The following is a 23,676-nucleotide window of genomic DNA, read 5'->3' as shown; positions in this document are numbered from 1 at the left end:
AACTTGATTTTGGATTTCTACAAAATTAAGTGAAACCACATAATTTACACAAATATCTCAATTAAAACATTGAAAGTAGTGGCTGTAGCCCAGATGCTTATCATTGTAATCCCAATAAATCGGTTCATTTTCCAGTCATTTGATGGAACTGCAACTAGTAGAAAAATCAAATTCACCAACAAAGCGAGGTTACTCACTATTAATGTTGAGCTTAACTCAACCTTATAGTCCATCCCATTTTCAATGATATTTGGAAGCTGTCTCTGGTATTCTTTGTTTGGAATTATGATTAATCCGCTGCCTCCAATTCCAATTAATATATTCAACAAGGGCCCACCAACACAAGCAGCTAATGCCATACGTGGAAAGCCCATTTTAGCAATGGTAAAATTGGAAATAAAATCACCTAATGAGTTTCCAATGGCAAAAACTGTTATTCCAAGTATTGCATCCGATAAATGCCAGATGATTGCATAAAATTTAAGAATGGCAATCACTTCAGTTGCAATAACTGAAATCCACGATATGCTAACCAAAAAGCCAACAAACGATAAAATGAAGTTTGCAATGTTTTTGAATTTAAGATTATTTATAATAAAAGAGTCCTTTGAAAGTTCGTTAATTAAATTTCTTGATGTTCTATTTTGATATGACTTTGGCTTAGCCTGAAATTGAAATTCACATTCTGAGTCTTTGTCAAAAAGTTTATGTTTTATTATTTCATAAAGAGATATCTTTTTGGGATGAAAAGTATAGGTAACCATTGATAACATTAAGATTGAAATTATCATCCCAATTAAATAAAGATATAAGGGAACACCATCCTCATCGGATTCATCGTTGGTGGAAAACATAAAATAGATTAATATAAAAGGTGATAGAACCGATTGAGCAGCTAATAGCACTAATTGATTAACGTAGTTAGAAATTGGTATTGAAGCAGTACTTGATTCATTGAACTCGCCATCAAACCCTGCAAAACTAATGGAATCCTCAACAGCTTGAAGAGATGGTGACAAGTAATTTGAGGTAGAAGGATTCAATTCTGGACTGGTAACATTATTGTTCATGTGCACATTTGTATCATTAAGATGTTTTAATTTAATTAGTTTGTATACTGTTTTGACATCGGATTTAATATCTTTATGATAATCTCTAACTGGAATACTCAATCGTAATAACAAAACAATTGGCGATACTAAAATTAACAAGGATTGATCAATCAATGATTTTTCGGAAAAATTTAAAAAACTTGGAAACAAAATATGGATGATATTTGTTAAAATCCGATCTTTCAATGGCTTAGAAGAACTGATATGCAAATTTGATCTTCTTCTCCTTCTTCTTCTTGTTGTTATAATAGAGGCTTGATTGGATTGGGAATGATTGCCATTTGAAATATTTGAAAGTCTCTTACCAATTATTAATTTCTTAATCTTATTAAACAAGGAATTTGAAGTTTCTTCACCATCCAAATCAAGGGAATAAATCGTTATATTTGAAGATGACCTGGATCTCCCAACATTAAATGGACTTCCATTTGCATTGTTTATATGAGATGGTGATAATAACTGGTTATTGCTTTCATTTGTATTGGTGCTCTTAAGTAATCCGTCAGGATGTGAATCGTTATGAATATGGCTAATACTTGATTCGTATTGTTCAACAGAAATTGGACTAACTTGAGTTGATCCATTAAATGATTTAAATACATCTGGATTAAGATTAGAATCGGTTTTACGGACTTTATTATCATCTGAATCTATAGTATTATGAATACTATTATAATCTGCTGAAATATTAGAAACAGCAGGCAATAATTTTGAACTGCTTGTTGAATTATCAATTGAGTTGTCATCTTTATCTTGATTTAACGAAAAATCTAGAGGCATTTTAAAATCATTTGCAATTTCTAAATCCATATCATTAAAGGTGTTACCTGGATTATCTTTATAGAGTGGTTGACTGTTTAATACTATTAATTTTTTATAATTCCTTCTTCTGCTGAAGTTTTTATCATTATAAAAAGGCTCGGTTGTGGGCCTAATTGTAGATTTATCAAATGAGACGATATGATTATGCAGGTCAATTAAATGCAAAGAATTTTCATGAGTTTCCTTCGGAGGCATGGTTGATGAAGATGAAGAGCATGCAGAATCGGAAGGAGAAGAAGGAGAAGATAGAATTAAGGAGACTGGAGAAGGTGTTTTAGGCAATGATATTGTTTGTAATTTTTGTTTTGGTTCTGTATTTAATGCTAAAGGTGATAATGTCATGTCATCGACATTTGAATCAAAATCTATGTTTGATACATGACTTTTTCTTGAATGGTAAGAACGACGAGCTGATTTTTTATTTGCAGTGGAGGGTAAAGATAAAGAACGTGAATTATTATTATTGTCATTAATATTATCAGTGCAGTTGTTATTATTATGATTATTATTATGAAATTCTATATCATTGTCATTGTCGTTGTTATCAAAAACGTTTAATTGAAAATGAGGCTGTGGTTGGGTTTTAATAGAAATATCAGATGCATTGTTATTGGTGAAATTTAAGTTGTTTATGATGTTATCATTGTTAATATTGTTATTGATATAACCAAAAAAAGGCAAATTATTATTTTTCTTTAAATTTTCAACAGTTTGTTTGAATTCCAATGCATTGAGTAATGAAGGACGTAATAAAATAGTTGAAGAGCCTATTAGTTCATCTTCTTCGTTATAGTCATCATCAGCAATGCTATTATTTTCAAGATCAATTAAATTATTAAATAAGTTAAAACTGTTTATGGAGAGAGATGAGGTATCTGCATTTAAGGATGAGTTTTTAATGATATTTTGATGAATATTAGTGGAGTCATTATTGATAGCAAACGTTGGTATAGTGGTGCTATTATTAGTGGTGGTGGCGGTGATGATGGTGGTATTATTGTTATTGTTATTGTTATTAAAATTGAGGTTGTTGTTGTTGTTGTTTTTGATTGAGTTTGGATAAGAACAAGAGGATGAAGATGAGATGAAGGGGTTTAAATTTAAATTGATAGTTGATTCTCTAGTTACTGTTTTAGGCTGTTGACTTGGGTCTGGAATCAATTCATCGATATCTGGAATTCTTTCATCATCATCATCATCGTTATCATCATTATCATCATTATTATTGTCAGGATTGATTTCAGAAGTATTTTTAATATTATCGACAACATAATTGGAGTTGATTGAATTGTTAATATCATTAGAATAAAAAGATCTTGATTTTAACTCCATTTTCTTTTTTTTAAGGATTTTCATTGAGATAAAATTCCAGATTAAAATCAAAAAGACATAAACTAAGTATAACATGATTAGGTTGAAGCAAAACCAAAGTGATAAGTTTCTTTTGATTAGTAATTGGTAATCTAGGATTAAAATTGAAAATGTGAAAAAAATGACATCTCTTAGAAAAGTCTTTTTGTATATTTTAAAGGGTTTTAAGATGGCCAAAGAACCAATAACAACAGAAACAATGAAGAAAGCAGCACCAATTAGTTCACCAATTGCCAAAGAACCAGAGCCTATTTTCATTGCAGTGAAGGTGGAAAAGATATCTGGAGAGCCATTTCCAAGTGCAAGTAGAGTTAAGCCAGTTATGTTCTCATTAAGTTGTAGGAATTTTGATATTGAGTTTAGATTGGGACATAGATAATCAGAAGCTGTTAAACCTAGAGTAGTAAACAATATTATTAAGAAGAGAATGGTTATTAGGATTAGGATTATGGAACTTTTTGACAAGAGTAAATGAAAAAACGAATTTTTCTGTGATTTGCAATAATAAAGACTTAAATAGTTTAAAAAACCAATTTTTTGGCTTGCACAGTTTGATTTGACAAAATCGCATTTATCGATATCGGGAATTTTGTGGATGTCTTCACAAGTGAAGTTTTTGTAATTATCGTAGGTCGATAGGTCCAAAGAGTTTGATAAAGTGAATTGAAAAAACAAGAGTAAAATAATGCAATAGGGAGATAGTGATTTATATTTAATTTTCATTTTCATTTTCGGATTTGTATATATTTTTAATTTCAGTCTAATCTATCTCAATGTCTATGTTTGTTGTAGGGTCGATTATAATGGTTGGGCAGGAGGGTTATCTTGTTGAATAATTGTGTTGGAAATATGTGATTAGACATTTAGCAATTCATTTCAATCTCAAATTGAATAGTAGTGGTGTCGAGGATTGTTATTATCTCACTGTCTGACTGGGCTCACAAATATCAAATCACCAAAAATGAATTTCTTCAGACTGAAACAAAACAGAGGATTATCAGCACAAGTGGTTGGCGAATTGAGACGTCTTTGGGAGAGAATAGCACACTCAGACCTGAAGAAGAAACAGCTTTAAGATATAACCAATTGCAAATATAATCAATTACAGATATGGGAGCTTATTTGAGGTGAAAAAACTGGTTCTGCTTCAAACCCATTTTGGAGGTGGAAACAGCCAGCAGAAGCCGGCAACCGCCCGCTCCGCCCGCCGGAGAAAGACGCCAGGCCGCCGGCGACGAAGAAACAGCGCTCTTCGGACATATCGGAGCAGGTTCGTCGCAACGAGCAGGACGAACAGCAAAAGCAGGCCTCCGCAGGTCCTCCGCAGACCTTAACACGGCCGCAGTGTTGCTTGTTCAATTGCTTGTTTTGCGCTTTTGTGTTTTTTTGTTTGGCTGACCAGTACGATAGGGTTGCTGCCGTGAGGATGACATCCCAGACCTACCATAACAATGGGTCTACCTGCATGCGGCTATCGGTGTTACAAAGCAGCTCGAAAGCAGTCAGAAAAGAGGCTGTGGCGGTGCGGCCGAATCCAGTGCAGTTGCTCTGTGTCAAAGTGTGGAGGCAAACTAGGGAAAGAACTGTGAGGGTTACGTGTATTGCGGCCGAAGCCGTGGCTGCTTCCGAAGGCTCAGCTTCTTCCGAGAAGCGCGACGGGTTTTTTGTAGTACACCAACTCGATGAGAAAGTTGAATCTCTTATCCACAATGAGAATCAAAACCACCATTAACAAATTGAACACACTGAGAATCAAGAAACTGGACCCAATCCAATGATCTGAGAGGTAGCCTCCTAGCTTGCTTATAATCAAGATCCCTATGCCTCCACAAAACGTATAGACCCCCGAGATTGCTCCACTAAAGGTTCTTTGTTTGTCTGTGCATAAAGACATCGATCCAATAATGTTACCAATGTGAGAAATACCAATAAAGGATACTAAGACCATTAGAAAAACCAAATTTTTCTCGACTTTTCTAATAAACGAAATTGAAAAGTTTCCCAAAAAGCCAAATAAACTTGACACTAACATCACATTCTTTCTGCCAAATTTATCGCATAGTATTCCAAATAATGGAGCAACAATTAATGAAATCAATTGAGAAATTCCAATTAGCATCGACGAATAAACATACGCCTTTCTACAATAATCATTATCATCGCCATTTCCACCGGCAATGCTAATGGTGCTTGCACTTATCGATGAACAGTTTCTGTCATATTCTCTTTGAAAGTAATCGTTAACATACAAGGGTAAGAAACTTCCAATTATAATACTCGACGATCTTGAAATAAATGAACCAAAATATCCCAATGCAATTTTCCTTTCTTTAGCAGCTTTGAATCCCATTTTTAATAATTCAAAATAATTCAAATTTCTTTCGATATTTCTATTATTAATCAAATTGCTATTACTATTACTATTACTATTATTAGTTGATTCTCCATTTATTCCATCAATTTCATTGATAACACTATTTACCAACTCATCTTCGTCATAATGATAACTGTATTCAATATCCAAAATATCGTCAAATTCACTTCTGAACCCAAGAACTTGTAGTATTTTTTTATTAACCCCTACTTTTTTATTATCTTTATACAACAAAAAACTTAGAAAAATCCCCACGAATATCGCAATCAGTCCCACTGTGAGATATGAGTATTTCAATGCTAACCCAGTTGGATAATGTTTTCCAAATTTAACTGGTAATGTTAAAAAGAAAACAACAGAAAAAATTGCTCCAAATCCAGTGGCAATTCCAACATACGATGTCAATTTTCCATTTCTTTTATTACTATCTTTATCATTGTTTCCGGTAATATTTGAAGAACTTGTATTAATTGAGTAATTATCATTTTCATTAATAATAATATCTTCCTCTTCATCCTCATCATCCTCTTCTTGATTATGAGTATTATTATTATTATTGTTATTATTATTGTTATTATTATTGTTATTATTATTATTGGGAATATCAGGAGTTGTAGCATGATTATCTTCATTCACGTTATCATTATTTAGTCTCAATTGATCTTCTGGCAATTTAAAAAATCGATTGTTTTTTTTGAAATCAATTTTCTTGATCTTTTTCTTAATATTGTGAAAGAAATCTTTTATTGAAAACTGGAAATTCGAGCAAGTTAGCTCAGTCAACATTGCAGTTATCATGGATCCACAGGCTGTTGCCCCTAAAGCAAAAAATAATCTTAAAAATAACATGTCAGGATAAACATTTTTGGCTAATGTATATGTTAAAAAACTAGCACCAATTATAATTAACCCAAACACAGTTATAGGCCTTGTTCCAATTTTATCACTTAATGCGCCAAAAAGAGGACTGGTTATTATAGATAATATTTCATCTGCAAATGTCAACGTTCCAATATAATTTCCAATTTTATTTGAAATACCTAGTATATCTGTCAAAAAAAATGGTTGAGTTGACGTTAAAAATACAATAAACGAGATCGAAAAAAAACATGATAAAAAATACCCAACAGCATTAGTTAGTGTATATTCATTTTGCCCCCTCATGATAATATTATGATAACGTTATATTCTATTATAGTATATTCTATTATCTGATATGATCAAGGGAAATAATTGAAAATCAAATTTATTAGTAACAATTTGAAATAATTAAAGAGCTGGACCAACTAATTAATTAGAAGCGATCCCTATGTTATAAAACCAATTTTATATATATCAAACAATCTGATGAGAGCAATCCAGAACCAAAAACCTAGACAGAATTAAAAGGAGCTTTTTTTGAAACCAGCAGAAGAAAACTAAAAAGACCTCTAACGAAATGAAAGGAAAATTTGTTTCCAAGATCAATTCATTTTCTACCCCATCTCTTATCAATCTCATCTCTTTATTACCGATATCTTCCTTGATCGAGAAAAACGGCAGCACTACCGAAGTTGTTCGTAGTACGACTATTATCGTATTTCCATTTTGAATATATTATACGGTACCACACGGATCAGTATTCCGAAAAAAATAAATAATAGGTTACCCTGCATCGAGACAAAACGGAAATTAGACACTCATTCCAGGACACTCATTCCAGGACTGGGTTGTAATGAATTATAATAAAAAATCTGAGGCTTGAAATTAATTTAAAAGTAATTTCAATTTATATTGGCAATGTAATGGTTCTCGTCACTATCAATATAACTATCGATATCACTATCATTGGAGATGTCTTCTACAAGATACTGCAACACAAAACAAAGGATTGCTTATTCTAAAACTCTGCACCCTAAAACGTTGCTAATATAAATATGAATATAAATAGCTCTCCAACACCTCTCGAGAAAATAAAATAAACTTAAAACCAATAAATCGCCACTAAAATTTGCAATAGAGAACCCAAAATATAAAAACACTGTCCCAACTCCTCCCAAGCATACAGTTGGAGATAATAATCGAAATATTAAAAAATTTGAAAATGAGAGTGATTTATCAATATCATCAAAGGGAACACCTATTGGATGTGGATGCGGTACATCAAATACAAGTTCACAAACATCCTATTGCAATTGATCAAATTGTAATGAGAAATTCAATAACGAAGATAAAGTTACTGATTTTTCTATTCAACATTGCAAGCAGGGCTCTAACAGGCAGGGCTCTAACAGGCAGGGCTCTAACAGGCAGAACAACACCGTTCTTTCCCAGCCAAGTAACATTACCAGCATCAGACAGAAAGCGACAACGGTAAAAACACACAGCAAAGCCCTGGAAGAGCAGGTCGCTAATACATCTCATTGACAATCAGAAACTCGAAAGTTACCCTTCTTATTGCTTTTCATCTCTTAAGAGTCTACCCTCTCTAAGATGGGTAACGTGACGTCTGGAAAGCTCGTTTCCCCTTGGAAATAAGCCATACTTGCTACTCTATGGTCTTACGGTCTTTTCCTTTAATGTTACTCCTTATTGCCTTCTTGTTCTTATCCCTAGGAAATAAGGATACTTACAACTAAGTAATCTATAGCTGAATTTTTAATCACGTGTGCCAAATCTCAACATCATCCCATCTCTGAATGAGGTAGTTTCCGCTGATGATAGATGATTTTTCCGACAAATCTTTACGTATGGGGAGAGATGATTATCTTGATGTCTTTGAAATCGTTTCCTATTCAATTGAATTCCTTCCATATTTTATATATCTTTAGAGCTCAGAGGATTTATTTTTGGTGGTCTGGCTGAAATTAACTAAATGGACCACAGTTTTCCTTTTACAGGTAACAGACCTTTTAAAGTAATCGAACCAAAGGGCAAACGAAGCCATCCACCTTTGAACTTAAAAAGAAAGAAGAATATTGTATCAAGAGAATTCAATGGCTGCTGGATGTGCAGAACACGAAAGGTCAAATGTGATTTAACTAAACCTACTTGCACTAGATGCGATAAGGCAGGCTTTGTTTGCACTGGCTATCAAATTAAGTTGAACTGGTTCAAGCCGTTGACCAAAAATTCTTTTAAAAGAAATAAAAATAACCATATTCTGGAAAATATTGGTCTGGACAACAGATTAGATCTCAATAGAACCGGTGGAAATTTGGACTTTAAACTAAATGACTCAAATCTTCAAAACCAATATTGCCAAAGATCTTTCATAAAACCATTTAAATGGTCTGAAATTGATATAAAATATAACAATTTGTTATATATCGATAATTTATTGCAAAATCTTGAAAATGAAACTATATTAGATTGTAATAACATGTCAATTAACGGACCATTCAGCAAATTTTCTTTTTCTAGAGTTGATCACAGTATTGGTAAAAGTAATACAAATGATATTGCTATTAAAAATAAAAGTACGAAAGAAATCAATAATGTCACTAATGATTATTCTAGAAATAATAACGACAATAGAATTATTACTGAAAATAATCATGATCCTAAAGAGAATGTATTTTCGATAAATTTTACATCTAATCCCGAAAATAATCTACTTCTTTTATCAAATCCTTCGTTCAAGATAATCACGTCAGATTCAACAATAAGTAAAGCCGATTTTAATGAACATTTCAATAGGGTTGATAATTTCAGATATTGGGTTCATCCTAGTTTGAAATTGAATGTTGATATATCATTTTCTCTATTAAAGATAGGTAATAATAATAATAATAATAATTACAATTTTAATAAGTATGATTTCTTAGAGATTTTGTTTGATCAGAAATACTCTCATCAGTTAAATGATTTAATTATTGATTTGAATTGTTTGGATTTATTGTTTGATGTAAATTTCAAAGCCAATAGAATTTGTTTTAAAGATTTATTTACAAAATTAATGGATTATTTTAAGGATAATGTTATGCATTTATTAATGAATTTTTCTTTAATTAATATAAATGCTTGGTTAATTAATTTCTATCCGTTTGTTTTGAAGGTGATTGAAAGCTTTTCTCACGTTGATAATTTAAATAAGTTGATTTTTATAACCAATAACATTCAAAATGATATTCATTTGTTCAATAATGATCGAAATTTTCTCATAAAGCAGGTCATTTTATTTCAGTTGATATCATTATCAAGTTTTCATTTATTTTCAAATGGTTATAAGGCATCTGGTTACACCGGTCATCAGGAGTTATTAAAACTCTCTATAAGTGTAAAGAATTTAGTAACGGTAAAACTCAATAATATAAGTGATTATATTGCACTTAATGATGATGGTAGTAAAATAAAAAACACGGTTATCGAGGAGATATCATTGAATGATAAGATTATTTTTCTCTTTTGTTTTTTGATACAGTTCAATTTGGACAATCAGTTTGATTCCAATTCAAATTTTGAAAAGTATTTTAGTATATGCGAGAGAATAATAGTTAGCATTAGAGAAGATACGATTGGTGAAAAAAAGTATGGTGATGCTAGTAGTAGTGATAAATTTGAGAATATTGAGAAGATAATTGAGTATTATTTGATTAACGATTTGAGTGATTTTAATGATAACGATGATTTTAATGCGTTTGATGTAATAAACTTGCGGATTTTGAGTGAGGATGAAAAGTATAATAACGAGTTGAATTTCAATTATTATTATTTGATAATCTATTTGAAAATTTTCAAGAATATATATGGATCTACGTATATTGTTGATAGAAGTAGTTTCCAAGTATCGAAAATTGGGAAGTTTGAAGACATATTGAATAAGAATTACAATAAGGTTAAACTGGATTATGAGTATTTCAATCGTAATCCCAGTTTACAAAAGCAAAGGAAGATTAAGATATTTACTTCCATCAAGGTTATTAAAGATGATGGTGAAGAAATGGAAGAGGTAGAAGAAATGGAAAAGATGGAGAAAGTGGAAGAGGTGGAAGCAGTAGAAAAAAGTGATAATTCGGATTATCATTATGATGAATTTTCTCAACCTTCTTTTCAAATTCGATTCAATTGTGAAAGTGGTAATATTAATGATAATGATAGTGATAATGATAATAAAGTGGATAGGGAAGGTGATGGGAAAGAAGTTATTAGGGTTAGTAAATTTAACGATAAAGAAGATAAAGAAGATAAAGACGATAAAGAAGATAAGAATAAAAGGGAAAAAATTAAGGGTAATAATATTGAACAAGATTATGATGAGTTGTTTTTTGTAAGAAAAGGATTTAAAACGTTTGTGATCAATTTACCGCTGATTGAGAAATATATTAATGATGATGATAGTATAAATGTTATGATGTCTGATTATGGGGAAGAGAATAAGGATAAGGAAAGCAAGGTGGAAAGAAGAAAGAAAGATAATTTTATTGATAAGATTGAGAAGTTGAATTTGAATGATTTGGTGTTTCCCATTCCATTATCGTTAATCAACTTGATTAATAAAATTTCTAAATTGTGCAGTCACAATAATTTTTTCAACGAAAAAAAGATATATTCTCGAAACTTTCCAAAGATCAAGTCTGATTTTGAAGACCGATTGATTAATTGGAAGAACGATTGGAAATTGAGTTATTATGATGAGAAAGATAATAAGCTGAAGTTTTATTCTGTGTACCACGAGTTGATATACCATAATGTGATGTCGTTTTATTTCAGTATATTGATATACTATTATAAGATGATTAAGGAGTATTCGTCGGTAATGTTGAAAGGGTACGTGGTGGAGTCGATCAACCATATGAAGCAGATGTACAAGAACATGGAAAGGATCGAGAAGGACAATGGAAGCCAAAGAGTGATTTATTTCAAGCCATTTTTCATACAACTATTTTACACTAGTTGTGAAGCATGGTCGATTGAAATGCAAGACGAATGCGAAAGACTCTGGGATAAACATAGCAAGTACGATGGAGGGATGTTCAACAACAATTACTGGAGGGCTAAGCAGATAATCTACGAGGTTTGGAAGATCAGAAACTGCAGTAATCAAGACACGACGTGGGTGGAGATTCTCAAGAAATGGAACTTCAAATTGTTGTTGATATAAAGCAGGAAAAGAGCATATATTGAGAGTTTCTGGATTAGGCAGAAGGAACAGACCTCTCATACGTCAGAAACCCCTTTCCTTACGTAACAGACCCCATTAATAAATCCGGAGGCTGTGCTCTAACTCCGAAACACAAACGCGCCCATGCATGCAAATGTTGCATGTGCAAATAAAACAGACAATGCAGCTATGTGCGCATATATGCGTGCGGCAAAAACATGCGATGCACAGCTTCAGACAGCAGGTGGTGACCATGCGCAATTTTGCTGCATGTAACACGGGGCAGCCATAGGGGGTCTGTCCGCACGGCGAAAGTGGCCGCGGTTGGTGGAGCGGAAAAGAAGATATGTCCGCCAAAACAAGGGCGAGTGGTGCCGGAAAATTGCATTTTGAAGTAAAACGGACGACGGAGACGGAAAACAAATGTGGATGAACAGGGCCTGTGGTGTCTGAGGTGAAGTGCATTTTCTGCTGGTGGTGCGTCTGCTTCTTCTGCTTCCAAATCTGCGTTGTGTGGTGCTTCTTCTTCTCCAGCTCTGTCGGCGCTTGTTTGCAGTGTTTTCACTGGGGCATTTCTATTTATAAACCAATGGTTCCTTACAGACATTTTTGCCGTGAAAATAAGGACTTTATAAGGCCAACAAAACTCTGTTCTTTTCCAGCTCTTTCAATTTCTTTTTATTTCTTTCCAACTTCTTTCTAATTCCTTCTCAACTCGTTCAACTTCTTTTCAATTTGTTTATATTTAAATTCCTCTTTCTATCCAATTCATTCACAAATCGCCAGACAATCTACACTCATTCCTCTTAAATATAACCTGATTTCCTCTTCGTTTATCTGTTTCTTATTTCTCTCTTTTGGCTTGAAATTTATTCACTTAAAGTTCCTCTCACAACTTTATCAACAATTTCAGCAGAATCTCCCAAACGTCTCACTTAAATTCTATCTAATTTCAATTCTGTCCTCCAATTAATCCATTCTGATTGAATTTAAGCAATTCTGTTCAAAAGATCTGAAATATCCAAGCTGTTTCCAGCTTTTCTCTTCCTCTTTTCCTAATTTTGGCTTAGTTTTGGTGCAAATCTTACTTTATCAGCTTTTAAAATTAAGCGCCCAACTTCGTTTTCCTGCTTTTTAGTTCCATATTTCAGACTTTCAGTTAATCGTATTATTTTGTTCCTGCTAAATAATATTTATTATTGTATTAGCTATAGTATAATAATAGTATTTGCAATATTTAAAATATTTATTAGATTTGGTATTATAATCTCACAACACCAATAACACTCGCTCTATTAAAGTAATATTAAAGTGTTAAAATATTAAAATATTATTTCCAATACTAACACTTTATCATCTCACTTCACCTTCAATCTTACTCTTATTTAGTCCTCTTCCACATTCTTATTCTTCTGTTTATCACTCAAACTCCTACGAAAAACATCCTCACTGATTTATCTCACTATTTTTTAAACAGCTAAAATCTCAGTAAATAAGATTCGCTCTAAAGATTCTCAACTTACCAAACCTAACTTATATCTCTTAAACCTCTCTCTTTTCCTTTTCATTTTCATTTTCTTTTCGCTTTCATTTTATTTTCATTTATCATCATTCTCGCTGGTCTCTTACTTACTACTTTTCACTTTTCATCTCGCTCTTTCTCATAACCACCTTTTCTTTTGTTCTCTTTCCACAATTTTTTTTTTCATTTCCTTCAACACTAATCTCAAATATCTAATACTTAATTCCTAATATCCTATTCTCAATATCTTATCCTATCTCATCCTATCTCTTCCACTTCATTCACAATGATTGATGAAAACGATGAAGGTTCTACTCTCATCATCAACAACTTATCTAAATTGCAATTCGATGACTTGATTGATATAATCCTCTTGAAACAAAAAAATAACTACAACGTACTTCTAAAAAACCTAAAAGAACTAGAAAATCTAATCAACCAACTAAGAGTCTGGGGCAGAATAGAAAGATTGATTCTCAACTTTTTTGATTACAACACAACCGTCAAACTATTCCTAATCCTAGATAACTTGACCAAATCTCTAACCTATCTAATATCTAAAATTGATACTTCCTTCAACTTCAATGCCACCATCACCATTACCACCGCCATCACCACTAATAATAATAACAATAATAATAATAACAATAATAATAACAAAAACCAATTACTCTTTTATAAAAATAAAGCTTCAACCATCGAAAGGCTCATCCTGGCAATATATGCAACTCTCTCAAACTGCTTTCTAATAAATAAAAACCTACTAAAAGATTTCAGACTATATCAAAATAACGACCTATCCTTTAACATCAAAACAAAAAATAAATACCTAAACAACCTAAATCTCAAAATAGATGGCAACATCATTCTCATTAACCTCCTCCTAATCCTAACAAGATGTTCCATCACCGAAGATCTTTACCAAAAATTCATTTCCCTAAATTTCTCCTCCTCAAACTCAATCTCCTCACTACAAAATCACAATCTCAACCAAAATTTCAATTCAAAGAATAACTCAAAATCATCAATTGTTGAAAAAATAAACTTGAACTTCCAAAATATGATCCCCCCAACTAGATTATTCTTCCTACTAATGTACAACGGTTATCGATATGACTCAATAATTACTCAAAGAAATAACTTTATCAAGCTAATCAATAAAATAATATCAATTATGCTCGTTTCTCTAAAAAATATAAACAAAATAGCTATAGCCATCCTATCCGATAATATCTTCCCTCCTTCTTCTTTTTCCTCAAATCAAATCCCATCTTCTCAAAATTCTCACCCACTCTCAAATTCAAACCAAAACCAAAACCAAAACCAAAGTCAAAACTTCAACCCACTTCATAATCAAAATTCAAAAAGAAATTTGTCTCTAACCTCAAACTTGTTTTCTTGCAAATATAACTTTAAAAATAAAGAATCCTTTAATAAAAATATAAACTTCATAATAGTAGAATTGTTAAAAGCTATATATGCCTTTTTTCATAATTATAAATATTTGCTTCCCTTTTTATCTTCCAATACCTCCACCACTAATAACAACTTTCAATTTTCAAATTCAAATGATTCTTCTCTATTTAATAACCTCTCCCATAACCCTCAAACAAGTAATATGACTGCCTCAACAAATTCCACTAAAGACTCTACTAAAAACTCATTTCCTCAAATTGATCCTAATAACGAAAATTCCTCAAATCTGATAAGAAAAAATAGTATGTCTGCCTCATCTCTAATTTCAACTGACTCTGGTCCACATACAAACTCATTACCTTACACTTCTCAACAAAACTTTCATAAAAAACCTCAACTTTCAATATCAACTTCAAATCTTAAAAAAAACAATAACTTATCAAATTTAAATTTTCAATCTCAAATACAATCACAACAAAATCCTCAAAACCAAAATCAAAATCAGCAAAATAATTTTATGTTCAATCCTAAAAGAGCTTCAAACTTTAAAAGAATTGTCACAAATAATACTGCAATTAAAATCAATACCTCCGATTTCAATAACAATTCAAACAAACTAAGCTTAGAAATTGATAACAAAGTTAACGAAGTTTCTCTTTTAAAAAACTTGGAGTTATTCATCGATTTTCTTGGAATTGATAGAATGTATCTAATTAACATGACATCCACTGTGGTTTTTAAATCAAATATCACCTATTCTTACAATTTTACCAGCTTGAATTTTTTGTTGTTTAAAAATATCGGAAATCTATTTATATCAATTCCATACAATTTAATCGATCAGGTATTGTTTAACACTTTTGACAATAATTTGATTTCCAATAACAATTACTATGATAATAACACTGATTTTGATTTTCTCGATGATGATCAGCAATCCGATAGTGATACCGATATGGAGGTTGATTCCGAAAATGCTAAAAATGATACCAAACCAATAAGCTTTTCAAATACTCAAAATAAAGATAATAAATCCACTACTGAAGAAATTGATAAAGAAATTCAAAAATCAACCAAAACTAGAGCAAAAGGTAAATCAACCTTTTTAACCGGTTTGAATTTTCATAATAATAACATTATTGCTGTTGGTGGAGAAGATGAAACAAATATTTATAATGAATCTGATTTAGATGAAGATTCTACAAACTTGTTCAATTCGGACTCAGAAGATGATGACCATATCGATTCACTAAGTTTTAAAAGTCCAAGAAGTAAACTAAAACACTTGCATAGAATTAAAGATACACACAAAATCTCAAATTACTCCGAAGCAAATATTCTATCTGATAAAGATAACAAAGAAATTTCGGCAAATAATTTCTTTTACAAGAAAAATCAGTTATTATACAATTTTAAAAAATTTGTTTTCAATTTTTTGAGTTTAATGAGATATGAACTTTTGAATCAGAAATCTTTAGTGGTTCCTTATGGTATTTCCCCAGATAATATTAATAGCAACACTAACAACAACAAGGATCAAATGCCATCCCAAAATAGCTTTCCAAATTCTCCAATAACTCCAAATTCCAAAAACAAAGATAAACTCAAAAGTAAATTCATTGAAGAAGATATTTTAACAATCTTGTTATTAGTGAATTACATTGCAGGGTTTAAAAACTTCTTAATTAATCAAATTGAAGATTTTAAAAATGAAATGTTACTATGTAGTTCTGATGCTACATTATCAAAAAAGAAATATAAACTTAGATATAAAAGACAACTCAAATTAATTAGAAAAAAGGAGTATTTTTTAAATGACATGGAAAATTTACTAAAAGAACATTTGCTTCCGGTTTCAAAATCTTTAGAGGAGCAGATTGAAAAAGAACAAGAACTTATGAAAAAAATGTATAGTGGTTTTTTGAATAAGAATTCGGAAAAAAATTCCAATAATTACTTTCAAAAATCGTTTCCTCAAAGTAATAATGATGCAGGTAAAAGATATTCTTATGCAATTAAAAGTAATTATAAGTTTCATCACAATAACCATATTGGCGCTATATCATCTACTCAAATAAACTCCGCTAATCAAAATATTAATCCAGATGATATACCTGTTTTTTCCAATTTGAGATTATATTCACTTTTAATCAAGTGCTGTAAGGATCCATTCAAGTCACAGAAAATCAAACTTTTGATTATTGAGATGTATTTTAATTTAATTGTTGGAAATGAGGGCAAATTATCAAATCCAGCAGCGTCTAACTTATTGTTTTTTAGTTTCAACCAGCCCAATATTTTTTCGGGAAAAAGCAAAACCACTGTTAGACACTCGATATCTAAGAACAACAATAACGCTAATAATGATGCTGATGATTTATCTACTTATTCTGACTATATTAATTTTGATAATATCAGTGACAAATCTTTTATTTTAGAGACTCCTGTTGATACTCAAACAAGTAAGAATTTTAATAATATATTTGATCAAGTAAATAGATATGATAATGTCATCCCCTCTCCTCCGATTTCAAATGAAAACAACATTGAACTTGAACTTGAAAAAAATGAACAGAGAAACAAAGAAATATTGTCAAAATTTAAAAGATTTCTTAAAATATTCATTGAGAATGATTTACACTTTCTAACATTTACATTTTTGCAGAATAAAAAAATTATCACCAATGAATCTGATTTGAAAACAATAAATGATTTTTTTGAAAGCACCACACCCGATATAGTATCTTCCTGTTCAGTATCTGTGCATTCGCATTCCAATAAAAACATAAGTGAAGATCAAGAATCTGATTATTTTGTTTCCCCACCTGCTGATTTTACAAGACATTCGATTTCATCCAATAAATCGTCTCAATCCAACTCAGACTCATTGATGAACTATTCCAAATATATCAACAAGCTCTCAGATTCATTAAAAAGAAAGTATTCTCTTGCAAAGTCTACTTCCACGTTGGTATTGCAAAAACATCCTTCCAGACAAATGTCTGTTGGAGACATGTTATCGAAATACGAATTCAATCCAGACAATACTTCAATTGCATCTTCAACCAATGTAAATAGCATAAATTATAATGCAAATCCAAATATGAGAAATTATGGGGGGAAAAGTTCAAACGCTTCAATCTATTCAGTAACTTCTAATGTTAGTTCATATACGAATAAAAGTGCAGCTCAAAGTAGGAGTGAACAAGATTGGACTGAAGAGGAAAAATTGAGAGAAGCTGAAAAATTATTTTCTTTAATCGAAAGATTAGAGAAAAATGAGGTATTTGAAGCTAGTTCGATAAATAAAAGTTATTAAGCTCCCAGTTTTGGACAATAGATTATCATTTTATCTTTGTTTTGTTTTCGTTTTTGTTTTATTGACCTGGTTATTTTTTTTTGTTTATCACAAGTTTTATGTTGTTTTTAAGAAATGCTTCCGTCATTTTTTTTGATTGTGTTTTGTTTTTCATTTGAATGCATCAGTTTCTTGTTCAAATTTGTTTTTTGTTTCAAGCTGTTTTCTTAATTGTTTTTATTTTCTTTACATTATTTTTCTTTTTTTTTACTGTTTATTTTACTTTTTGTTGTATTTTGTGATGTTTATTTTGGCGTTTTTTTGTTTTCTAGTTCTTTCTTTAATACTTGATAGTAACTTATTGAGTAATCACAGGTAGTATTTGTTTTGTTTTGTTTTTTTGAGAAAAATGTCTCTGGAAGATATTTAATTAATTTATAACTATATCCATCTAATAAAAAATAAATATGCACTTTCCTGTTTGAGCAAAAAGTTGTAGCAACTTCAAAAATACAATAAACAGATAAAAAAGAAGGATCTATGGCCAATCATCATCAGAAAAGTTATCGTTTGAAGAGACGTCTTCTTTTCCAGCACCATTTTCAGAACCGTCTTCTTCATCACTATCAAGACTGTAAATCACTTTCTTCTTGTTTCGAGAGGCCCTTTGTGGTAGGGTTCTCTTTGGGAGTTCGGTGATTTCTATATTACTTCCATCACCATCATCATTCTCATCATCATCATCACTACCCTTATTCTTTTGGGTATCTTTAGATCTGTTTGAGAATGAGTCCAGATCAAATAAATCTAAAGTCGTTTGGCTTTTGGTTATTTTCTTTGTGACTGTTTTCGATTTGATTGCTGGTAGCTTTTTAATTATTTTTTTCTTTGCGAGTTTGTTTGAGTTATTTTTCCTCAGGGTGTCAGCAATTTTAGGTGAAAGGCTGGTCTTTGATGAAGAATTGGAGGATATGGTATTGGAAGATTGGCCAGAAGAATCTTTTTTTTGCAAATCATTGTCACCCAAAATTTCTGAAAATCGAGAGTTGAATCTAGAGCCAGAATTAAAAATGGCTTCACTCATTTCAATATCATCATCATCATCATCCACAATGCTATTTTTTGATGAATTTCCAAAAAGACCAGATGATTTACCACTAAACATAGATGTATACTTCATTCCACCCTGTTTGTCCTTTTCTTCTTCATCCTCGTCCTCGTCTTCGAAGATCTCTTTTCTTTTAATACTTTTTGTTGCACTTTTTGTTGCACTTTTTGGTTTGCTGGAGCTATCATCACTATCACTAAAATCAGGTAATTCATCTGCCTCTCCGTCTTCATCTGAGCTCTCAATCTTTACTTTTTTTCTACCAGTTTTAGAACTTTGTGGAGCTGCTCTTTTTACACCTAAAGAAGTCTTTTCTCGTTTAACCTTTATTTTGGGAGCACTAAATGGCGTTGGCTCAAGGTACTCGTATTTGTGATCATCAATTTCATCAATTTTTATTTTCTTTGTACTTTTTCTGGCTTTTTTGATTTTATCTTTTTTATTACCTTTAGTACGTGGTAAGTGATCATTAGAAATTCTTTCGTTATAATCATGCAACAAAAACTTTTCATACTCAACTTCAAAGACATCAAGGTCGTTCAGCCACAAGTCTTTTGCTGTTTTACCTAAAAGAATGTTTAACTCTTGTTCTTTTTCGTGTTTTTGCTTGAGTAATTTTTCATATTTTTCTTTTGTTAGGGAATAAATAGCCATGTTCAAAAGATAGTCATATCGCTTAAGAGGATTTTCCGGTCTATGTACTGAAAGATCATTAGGTTCTGCTTCAACCTGTAGCTCTTCGGCTTCCTCTTCCTCAGGAATCTCACTGAGTAAAATATCTTCTTCAATAATTCTACCACTTTGGCTACTGAATTTTGGAAAGCGCAACAGGTCCAACTCGCCTATCAACTCTATTCTTTTCCTATTGTTAACAATAAGCTCTTTCTCTATAATAAGTTTAATGAATCTAGCTTGTGCTGATAATTTAATTAGTTCTTCTTTCAAAATTTTTGCCAAATAATCCTTTCTTTTTTGATAATATTCTAGTCTGACATAGTAAAACTCTAAAATGATTTGCAAAACATTATCGTACTTTTTAATTCTTCCTTTAGGATCAAATGCAATCATATTAGTCAACGATAAAGGTTGAATTAATTTAAACCTTTCGTAGAAACCAATCTTGGCTGTTTTCAGCATCTCTGAATTAGATAACTTGACAAAGAATTGATGTCCATCATGAGTGTCTTGTTCCCACATATCATCGATCCAAGGGATGCTGCCTTTTTCTTTTGATAATCCCAGATTCAACAATGCCTTGATGGTATCTGTCCATGTTTTAGCAGGAAGCTCTGAAATGCAAATAGTATTCGAATCAACTTTTTCAATTCTTCCAAGCATTCGATATTTATCAAGACCAATTTTTTCCATTGTCCCTTTCCATCCTCTGTACCAAGGATGAATATCAACCATTTCCTCTCCTTTGAGCAAAAGTCTGATGTTTTTTACAAGATCTTTTGGATTAAACTGCGGGATATATGTTGACCACCCAGTTCCGATTCCCTCAGCTCCATTTACCAAAATCATAGGGATTATTGGAGCATACCATTCCGGCTCTATAGTTTTATCATCATCGGGTAGATAATTAAACAATGGGTCATCTAAAGGATGAAAAATCGACCTGGTAACTTTTGATAACTTGGTATAAAGATATCTTGCGGCAGCAGAATCTTTTCCTCCAGCAGCCCTTGTACCAAACTGACCAATGGGATCAAGAAGATATATATTATTAGAACCAACAAAACTTTGCGCCATACCAATTATTGTTTGTGTCAAAGATTGATCACCATGATGATAGGCTGAGAGACTCGATACAACACCTTGAAAATCTGAAACTTTTTTTTCTATTATAAAATTTTTTTTAAGAGAGGTGTATAAAATTTTTCTCTGTACTGGTTTGAATCCATCCATCATACATGGGATAGATCTGATATTGTCTGCCATTGAAAACAAAATTAATTCCTTGTTTATAAAATCTGAAATTGGAATTGCATCAACATTATGGTTAAGATGAGTTCCTGGAACAAAATTTCCTATCCATTCTTTACGATCATCTGCTCTTTTTTTATTGAAAGCTAAATCAATACATTGTTTATCGGTATCTTGCAAAGTACGGAAATTTTTTTTATGGAGGTCCAAATCAGAAAAATAACTTTTTATATCTTTCTCAGTTGAAGAACCAATACCTTTAAGATATTTGGCTTTGAAATTTAATGAGACTCCTTTAGTATCTCTCCATTTTTCATACTCTGGTATTGAATAAAAATTTATAATTTGTTCTTGATTTCTTTTAGTTACTGTTACCTTAACAATGGGAGTTATGAATTCCAATAGAAAACCTGGAATTTCTAACAAACCGGGAAACGAAATCTCAAAAAAATTAATTAACAAACCTTTAATATGACTTCCATCATAATCCTGATCTGCCATTATCATTATTTTACCATATCTCAAGCTTTTAGTATTTTGGTATTTTGTTTTATGTTTCAAACCAATAATTTCTTTGATAGCTATAATCTCTGCGTTTTTTGTGATTTGATCACTTGAAGCATCACGAACATTCAAAATTTTACCTTTTAAGGGAAAGATACCATAGTAGTCTCTTCCAACAATTTTCAAGCCACTGGCTGCTTGACCTCTAGCAGAGTCCCCTTCAGTTAGAATTAAAGTACATTTATATCCATCAGATTTACCAGCTTTATTTGCATCTTCCAATTTAATGTATTTTGTGATTCTTGATTTTCGGCCAGAACCATCTGTTTTCTGTAAATCTTTATCTACATTTTTAAGAATTATGTCATCAAGAGTTGAATTCAAATCTGTTTTCATAATATCTTTGATAAACTCGTCTGGAACATTAAAGTTTGTTTTATAATTACCAAAAGAAGAGGGTCTTGTAGTTAGTTGTTCCTTTGTTTGAGAGGTAAAAGCAGGATTTTCAATAAGACAGTTAATAAATAGAAACATATAATTTTTCAATTGAAAAGGTTTTAGTTTTGTTTTTTTGTCTTGCTTCTTTTTTTTTTCTATAATTTTACTGACTATTTGATCTGTAACGTAGTTAACATGAGTGCCGCCAGATGTTGTTGCAATTGAATTTACAAAGGATACCTGGTTGAATGTGCCATCTGAAACCGCAAACGCAACCTCAAAGTAATCGCTAACTTTTCTATAGGCAACATAGGGCTCTTTTTCAGTTTCAGTTTCATTTTCATCTTTGTATGGTGCTTCTAATTTTTTTTTTTCAGTTAAAGCCTTGACATAAAGATTAACATAAGATTTAAAATCTTTAACCTTTAGTTTTGAAGAATTAAGAAAAACGTTAACGTTTTTCACAGAAGCAGATATATCGTAAACTCTTCTTTTCATCACACCTAAAATATCCTTGTCTAATTCGTTCATTCCAAATCTCGTTAAATCTGGCTGAAAAGATATTTTAGTAAATGAAGATTTCAAATTCCGATCTTTTTTAATCAAAGTTGGCGTGATTTTAGTTATGATAGGTTTATTGCATTTGGACATATTTTCTTGCCATGTTTGTTTATAGTTTCTTTTTGAGGTTGGATCATTGGTTTCGACGGTGAACTTGTTAGAAAATATATTACAGAGTTTAGCACCATACCCGTTTCTACCACCAGTTACTTTTTTTTCGTTGTCGTCATAATTTGAAGAAGTTAATAAGGTCCCAAAGATCAATTCTGGAATATATATCTTTTCTTTTTCGTGGATTTCAATGGGTATACTTTTACCATCATTTAAAATCGAAATTTCATTTATTTCAGGATCAATTGTAACCTCAATTTTCGACATTTTGGGATCTCTGATTTTGTTATCAGCAGCATTAACTAAGATTTCGTCAAAAATTTTAAATAACCCTGGAACTATATTGACTTTTTTTCTATCCATTAAGTCTTTTTCATCGTCATATATCCAAAGGTCCTGTTCGAAATGTTCAGTTGAACCAATATATGTATCTGGTCTTTTTAGAATATGCTCCAATTGAGTCAACTTGACGTATTTCTCAGAGCTTGTCTTGCCTTTGGGGAGGGTATCATTGGAGTTTGCAGTGATGAAATCAATAGATTTATTAAGATCGCCATCAAGTTTGTCATTGGCTTTGCCATTGGCTTTGCCATTGGCTTTGCCATTAGTTTTACCATTGGTTTTACTATTAGTTTTGCCATTGGTTTTTGTTTGAACTTTGGAAGCTGATTTTCCATTGGTCTTGCCTTTGGCTCTGGCAGTGACCATCGAAACATCATCATCGCTCTCCAAATAGCCGCTGTAATCTTCGTCTGAGAAATCAATCATTTTCAGCGACAATGACTTCTTTTTGGAAGACATATCCAAAAACAAACCAGCCAAAGAGGTATTGTTTGTTCAATAGGTGATGAGGAAAGTGAATGCTTAGGGTTGAAAAGTGAGTTGTTTACAATTTTCAGAAAACATCACCCACACTGCTGGCGACAACGTTTAGCACATGCTGAGCTAAGCAAACGTCTTTCTTATATAATCACTATTGCTTACATAAACAGCTTTAATTTACGTAATCAATTGTGCTTATATAACATTTG

General features: G+C 31.6%; 6 protein-coding genes across 6 annotated transcripts; 2 read left to right on the top strand and 4 right to left on the bottom strand.

The window, feature by feature from the left end:
• Positions 1-44: 44 nt before the first annotated feature.
• On the bottom strand, positions 45-4,412 carry ASCRUDRAFT_83999 (uncharacterized protein; the record flags this gene model as incomplete). The annotated part of the gene is made up of 1 exon (XM_020194859.1): positions 45-4,412. Exon 1 carries the CDS (start codon positions 4,032-4,034, stop codon positions 45-47), a length of 3,990 nt encoding a protein of 1,329 aa, XP_020050453.1. The 5' UTR covers positions 4,035-4,412.
• A 601-nt stretch (positions 4,413-5,013) lies between these two features.
• Positions 5,014-6,837, bottom strand: ASCRUDRAFT_27227 (MFS transporter; the record flags this gene model as incomplete). Its single annotated transcript, XM_020189990.1, has 4 exons — positions 5,014-5,683; positions 5,855-6,195; positions 6,316-6,331; positions 6,434-6,837. Coding segments are annotated over 4 exons (1,431 nt in total), but the record flags the coding sequence as incomplete, so codon positions are not given.
• Positions 6,838-7,117: 280 nt separating this feature from the next.
• ASCRUDRAFT_11500 (uncharacterized protein) lies at positions 7,118-12,092 on the top strand (the record flags this gene model as incomplete). The annotated part of the gene is made up of 3 exons (XM_020188810.1): positions 7,118-7,241; positions 7,679-7,816; positions 8,559-12,092. 3 exons carry the CDS (start codon positions 7,118-7,120, stop codon positions 11,759-11,761), a joined length of 3,465 nt encoding a protein of 1,154 aa, XP_020050450.1. The 3' UTR covers positions 11,762-12,092.
• On the bottom strand, positions 11,810-12,085 carry ASCRUDRAFT_102950 (uncharacterized protein). Its single transcript, XM_020188553.1, has one exon. The coding sequence runs from the start codon at positions 12,014-12,016 to the stop codon at positions 11,858-11,860; it is 159 nt and encodes a 52-aa protein (XP_020050451.1). The 5' UTR covers positions 12,017-12,085; the 3' UTR covers positions 11,810-11,857.
• A 1,477-nt stretch (positions 12,093-13,569) lies between the features above and the next one.
• On the top strand, positions 13,570-18,018 carry ASCRUDRAFT_68163 (uncharacterized protein; the record flags this gene model as incomplete). The annotated part of the gene is made up of 1 exon (XM_020191496.1): positions 13,570-18,018. The coding sequence occupies one exon, from the start codon at positions 13,570-13,572 to the stop codon at positions 18,016-18,018; it is 4,449 nt and encodes a 1,482-aa protein (XP_020050449.1).
• A 1,495-nt stretch (positions 18,019-19,513) lies between these two features.
• On the bottom strand, positions 19,514-23,353 carry TOP2 (DNA topoisomerase 2; the record flags this gene model as incomplete). The annotated part of the gene is made up of 1 exon (XM_020190133.1): positions 19,514-23,353. A coding segment is annotated over one exon (3,840 nt), but the record flags the coding sequence as incomplete, so codon positions are not given.
• Positions 23,354-23,676: the final 323 nt, after the last annotated feature.

Source organism: Ascoidea rubescens, assembly GCF_001661345.1.
Source record: "Ascoidea rubescens DSM 1968 unplaced genomic scaffold ASCRUscaffold_1, whole genome shotgun sequence".
Taxonomy (NCBI): domain Eukaryota; kingdom Fungi; phylum Ascomycota; class Saccharomycetes; order Ascoideales; family Ascoideaceae; genus Ascoidea; species Ascoidea rubescens.
Note: the sequence above shows the minus strand (reverse complement) of the source record. Positions and strands in the feature narration are given on the sequence as shown.